The sequence below is a fragment of the Sesamum indicum genome, linkage group LG2 (assembly GCF_000512975.1).
Source record: "Sesamum indicum cultivar Zhongzhi No. 13 linkage group LG2, S_indicum_v1.0, whole genome shotgun sequence".
NCBI lineage: Eukaryota > Viridiplantae > Streptophyta > Magnoliopsida > Lamiales > Pedaliaceae > Sesamum > Sesamum indicum.
Genome location: NC_026146.1, coordinates 15107117 through 15113822, shown reverse-complemented (window position 1 = coordinate 15113822; position 6706 = coordinate 15107117). Strand labels below are relative to the sequence as shown.

Genomic DNA, 6706 nt, shown 5'->3' with positions numbered 1-6706 from the left:
TATTCATGTTTGGACATTGATTCCCTTAATTATCGCTTTTAAAGTACTTGCATTTATTAGTTTTTCCATCAAGTTTCAACTCCTCCATCCCTCCCTTATGAGGAATGAAGTGGAATTTAAATCCCATTCATGGTGTTTGACCTCCTTTATCCATTATATTTATATTGAAATAAAAACTCTATGATTCTTGATATATATGAAAATATATACATACACACACATGTTTTATTATATTTTTTTAATATTATATCGATTCAACCAATATATCATTGATATATTATGAAAAATAAACAATAAAAACCCACAAATTCGATAACTCAAACCTAAGCTTTCGACTTGTTTATTGAACCACAACCATAGCCATAACATCATTGGTCTGCTTCATTACACTTGTTAACTTTCATATACTAATAATAACACTTGAGCTTAAATCATATTTGATAAATCTAAATATGTTTGTCGTGTGATTGGTGCATAATTCATTCAATGTCCTGATAAATACAACTTCAACTCAAGCGACATTTTCACAGCAAAAGAGCAGAAGAAACTAATCTTGAGCAAATGAACTGCAGCTCAAATTCTGATGCTGGAGAATCCAATAGTGTTGCAACATATGATATGACCAGTTCTCTCCTCAACATTAGACACAACAAACAAAAGCTGGCCCTTTGATTACAATCACCTTTTCACATTCAAGAATCCGAGAAAGAGTGATTTCTTTTTATTATGCAGCAAAAGCTACTATATATGTAATGTAAATACAGATTCCACTATTCCAGATTCACCCCTGAGAAATTACACGAAAGAAAGAAATTCACTTGAGAAATTCAAAACCTAAAAAGAGAGCAATAAGCAAAAGCTGAAAAAGAAAGGAAGAAAAGATCAATTTTTTTCCAACTTGGAAATGGAAAATGGAAAGGGTGGAGTGGACTGTGGAGGAGACACACTAGAGAAGTGGTGGGTCTCACTTTTCACTAAGGCATTGTACTCACAGCTCAGCAGAGATACCCACTCTGACAAGAAACATGGCCACCCCACCCCACCCCCCTCTTCTTGAACCCTAGATGAGTTAACCCACCGGATGAACCCGAGTTAAATCAATAAGTTCTAACTTAGTTTCCAAGCTGAGGTAGCAATCAATGGCCTTGTGTGCCATCCCAACATCAAACAGCCATTGTTTTCATCCACTCTGTACCCATCCCCACCAGCAAACAGTGCCAACAGCATACTAGCTTGCTTGTAAGCATTGGAGCCCAGGTGAACCGGGACGAATCCAGCTGAACCGAACCGGGATCTCCATTGAGCCAGTGTCTCATGCCTCTCAACCCGGTCAGCACCCTCACAAGCCACCACATTGCAGATCTGCCGCCCCAAGTATACCTCGCTCATAACCTTATCTTGATCACTCACCACCCCGTCACTGCCGTTACTGCCGCCGCCACAACTCTCCAGTGAATCGAAAAGGGTTGAGTAATAATGCAAAGACTCGGTGAATCGATCCAAGAAAACGTTTCCGTTGTGATTAGCCTCCTGCTCAACCACAGTCAAGATTTCAGGCTTCAATTCACGCACTACTTTCAGAACCTTCTCAATAGCCCCTGGTCTCGCTAACAACTGATGCAACTCGAAAATCGAATTGACGGCTACCGACTCGCCTTCCCTTATGTCAAACATGGACGCATCAAGATCAGCCAAAGAATTCGCCACAAAACCTCTGTACTCAAACTCAACATTGATTGTTTCAGCCAATTGAGCTAATCTCCACCCAACTTCCTGTAAATGATCCGTGTTATCGTGTGAAGGTGGGCCGATTCCCGTCAAACGGAAGCTCGGCGGGCCTCCAGGCCTCAGGGCCAAAGCTTGCAACAGTGCAGGCCACTGCATCCCCTGCTTCATGCTGAAATCAATCACATGAACTCGGTTTTTCCCTGCAAAGGCTTCAAGAATTGCTTGATTTGCAGTAAAATGCGCGAATTTGAGATACGGGCATGTCTCATAAAAGTGCATTTGTAACATATCAGTAAACGCAGTGTCCTGCGGATTTGAGGGATACAGTCTATAAATTCTCCTAGCCAATGCTTCAGCAAAATATGTAGCCACTTTTCTCATAGCCCCTGCTTGCGAAACTGCTAGAAATCCAATATTCTTGACCAAAGCCTCAGCCAATTTGAAGTTCTCTTGCTGTACGGCCTCAGCACAAGCCAACAGAGTATGAACAAGTCTGATACCATTTTCCTGCGAGTCAACCAGGACAACAGGCCGCGTCGACTCAACGGGCCGAGCAAAAACTGGCTCACTCTGCAACCCCCCAACCGAATTATCTATATACGGCGATGTTTTCAGTCTCTTAGCTAGGGGCTGATGCTGATGCTGCGGTGGCTGTAGTGGAGGCGGTGGCGCGACGGGGGGTTCGGTTCTGGGGAAAACGGCTTTTCCGGGTATGGCAATAAGATCCGACCCGAAGTCCAAGTCAACCGCCATTTGGGCACGGCTGTTAACGCTGCAGGTGTTGTCAACACTAGTGATAGAAATCATGGACTCGAGCCAGGACGAGAGATCCGAAGGATTATAATGAACAGTTTCAGAAGCGAGGTGAGACAGGCCGTCGTGCTGAACACTTCCCATCACTTCCTCCAACTGTTGGATCTTTTGCGCCACCTCCGCCATGTCGGAAGACTTGACGTTGTATCCCAAAACCGCAAAGAGCTCATCGACGCCGGCCTCTTCAGCTTCACATGACCACATCTTAGCCTTACCAGAGGAGCTGCAGCTCCCACTGCTCGAGAAATTTTCTTGATTCATATGGTCCCTCTTCATCCTTCCGTTTCTGAAGATTCTTCTTGGGGCCTGGCTGCCTGCCTAGGGTAAAACTTTCTTTCTGGAGAAACAAAAAACAAGCGGTGAAGGGTTGGTGAAGAAGGGAATCAGGACATTGGGGATTGGCCTAGGGTGCTTGGTTTTTCACATATGGCCTCTGTTTCTGAGTTTTAGAGAGAGAGAGAGAGATGCAAACTGATGCTATTGGGGGCTATAATAATAGTGTACGAATAGGAAATAGAGAAGAGGGAAAAAGGCTCGTGAAGGCGAAGGGCCTTCAGCAGCACGACCTTCAATACAATACTCTCTTATCATCAACACTATACTCTATATCCATCAATCAATATGCCTCTTTTTTACCTACCAATTAAATCCACTTTCTGTAATTATTTTTTACAGCTCCCCCCTCTCTCACTTTATATTCCGCTCATGTTACTGGACACCAATTTTTACCGTAACCCCTTCACGGATCATTTACAATTCAAAAACTATAGTTTTACCGCAGTAAAATTCAGATATTACTGGAGGAATTTTCTACTTTTTACGTGTTACATCAATTGTCATTATTATACTTTTATCTCCCATTCAATCTAATGCTAAGTACAAATTCATCTCAAGTGTCAACCAAACTCATTTTTCTTACTCATATTTAATCGCATTCCTAATTTATCATCTATTTACACAAATTATTATATTATTGAGTAATTATAGAAACCACTAATTAAAGTAAAAAATTAGGAATAGTTTGTACGGGAATTGTCGACGTTTTAAGAATGTATGTGCAATTTTCTAAGAAATATGGGTGGTTTGTGTAAATGACTTTTACATTTTTTATGGGTCTACGTATAATTTTCAAAAGACACAAGGACAGTTTATTAATACCATTATAAAGAACATAGTTATACAAAGTTATAGTTTTGACACTGTGTGCTAATTTTTTGTGATTATCAAAATGCCTTTCAACTAATAAGATAACTAATTTGTCCAACTTTTCAAATTTTACGTTGACTTAATCACCTAATTAATATATTATATTTTTATTTATAATATATTTTAAAATAAAAAAAATATTTGTTATATCTATACAGAAACTGAATGCACAACTTATATAAATAGAGCATATGTTAGAAATGAGGATATAATTATCCCTAAATTAAATGCTACTTGGTCAATAATTAGGGTTGGAATTAAAGTAGTTGATTTTGGGATAAGTCGGAAGTTGTGATAATAATAAAACTGTTATTATAAAGTATATAAAAAGTGCTATTTTGACCGAAATAAATCTTTTTTCAAAATAAATCTATTTAAATATATCAATACAATTACATCACGAAATAAAATAAATTAATATATTCATCTTATTTTCTTTTTTATGAATTAATATTTGTATAATAATAAGGGGGTGGGGGGTTAGGTAGGGTAGGGGTAAGTTTTGTATGAGTATGCAAAAACGTGAAAGAATTATTGCAGAAGCTTATATATGAATTTGTTCAACTTGCCCGAGAAATGCTCTCACCACTATTATTATTATTATTTTATTTATTAATTTATTTCTAGTTGTCAAGTACGGATTATATATATTTTATTTTAATTTAAAAAATCAGCTTTATTCTTGGTTAAACACACAACATTAGAACTGCGTGTCCTTACCTTTTATCGCAGCTGCCAACGCTTTCAGATTCAAATCAAATTTAAAAAACTCTCATATATTAAAGAATCAACCAATTTATAAACTTAAACTGTTAAGAGAATAATATTATAATATTTAAAATCTTTCTGACATGCAAATGAATATAATTATTTAATATCTTAACATAATGTTCTCAGTTCAAAAATCCACATAATTTTTATTATTACAATTAATATTTTTTGAAAAGAAAATGGTCCAATTATTTTGAGAAATTCAGAGTTAGTATTAGGAGAAGAGTTTCTTACACAAATTTATAACCAAAATAATATCTTAGTTTAATTTGTTACAGGTGATTCAAAGACACTCTACGTGTATGGATAATTTAAATCTTTTTATTATATTTATAGTTATATGTGGAACAATAAGTACAGTTCAGCACGTAATTCATATTTTGTAAGTTCATGGGGTTCTCCCGTTTAATAAAGAATATATTCACAAATATTAAAACAAACCCAATATGTGTTTATAATTAATTTTTTTAGTTTTTTGTTTAATTAAATAAAATTTGGATTAATTTGAATATACTTGAATAAAAAATAATTGATGGAATAAATTTTTATATACAAATATTTCAAAATAAATGATAATTTATGTTTATTATCATTTAAATAAAAACACATTATTGATACTCGAGTCGTCGCACTTAATCGATTGTATAGATCAATTTCGTATTTTGATTATTATTATGGGGAGGTAATGAGGTATTTTAAATGAAAAGAAAAGGAATCGCGTGGAAACACGACGCACAGAAGAGCGTGGAGGGAGGATTGGGTTGGGATGAATGATAAATCCAGATTCAGTTTCAGATCTGCCCCACATAGGGGGGACAAATTGACCAAATGACCCAGCTGTCAATATCAGTCCCACCACCTCCGTTAAAACGGTGGAGGGGAAACAGAAGAAATTGGGGGAAGACGGTGACTTAACGCCGTTACTCCACAGAGCCTTATCTTCTCAGTTCTCTATGCGCTTGCGCTGCTCAAATTTCCCTGTCCTAGTGTACGTGTAACCGTATATACGCACCACACGTGTACTTTTACACTCCACAACGAATTTACCCTTTTCCACCTCCCTTTTTTTACCCTTTCATTTTCACCACAGTATTTCTAAGTTTCCATGGTTATTTTAAATAGGCGAAATTGCATTCTTGCTCCCAGAAGATAGCAAGTGTTGCACTTTTGATACCTTATTTTATAGATTAGTATTTTTGGTCCCATAAAATTGAAAAAATTAACATATGGTCCCAAACTGTTATAGACTTAGTCCCATATGATTAGTTCATAGGAATATTGGATCACATTCGCAGAATTTTTCTATTTTGTAGGATAAAAAATATTAATTCTGTAAAGTACGGAACTAAATGTACAAAAAAAATACATTGTGTATTTATTGTTTAAACAAACACAAAAATATTAGCAATATTTGTATTAAGAAATTAAGACATTACTTATATTAAATACTTAAAAGAAAGCACTTTATATAAAGGGAGGAAACTATGAAGAAATAAATTATGAGGGAAAAAGAAATATTTGCAATAAAATTGAGTTTCCAACTGATTTTATCATTATATAATTTAAGTAGGATCGTCTACTTTTTTTTAATTCCATTGCTCATTTTTTTAATTTATAAGATTATATTGAAAATATTTTTTTAATTAAAAGACTGGGATACTTTTATCCATTTTAGCTGAAATTTAAAATGAATTTTTTCTATAATTTAAAGTGGAATTTTTTATACAGTCATCATAGGATCAAGGGCAAAATGGATTTAATTCATATTTTTTAAAAATAGTGTTCTAAAATCACATTAATTTGATCATTTAAAAAATTAAAGGTAATTTGACTTACTTATAGCTTTTAATTGAAAAGTAATTTTTTTAAAAGTTAATTAATTACCAATTAATTTTATTTAGCCAATGAAGCATCGATCGCTAAGTAAAATTAAGACCTCAAACTTAAGTTTCACGAATATAAATACATAGTAATTATCTTTTTTTTTATTTTAATGTATTTGTTAATTTATTAATTTAAAATTATTAACTTATTAAATCATTTTATGAATTTGTAGATACGTATTGAATTATATTTTATATATGAAAAAGGTAATTTATTTAGGGTTTCACGAAAATATGAAATGATTGAGGGTCTGGAACAGTGGCGGCCCAGCGGCCTGACAAAAAAGGGGGCCGCCCCTAAACCT

At 34.9% G+C, this 6706-nt stretch overlaps 1 protein-coding gene across 1 annotated transcript; it reads right to left on the bottom strand.

Annotated features, from left to right (window-relative positions):
• LOC105156231 (DELLA protein GAI1) lies at positions 554-3125 on the bottom strand. The gene has a single exon (XM_011072307.2). It carries the CDS (start codon positions 2815-2817, stop codon positions 1108-1110), a length of 1710 nt encoding a protein of 569 aa, XP_011070609.1. The 5' UTR covers positions 2818-3125; the 3' UTR covers positions 554-1107.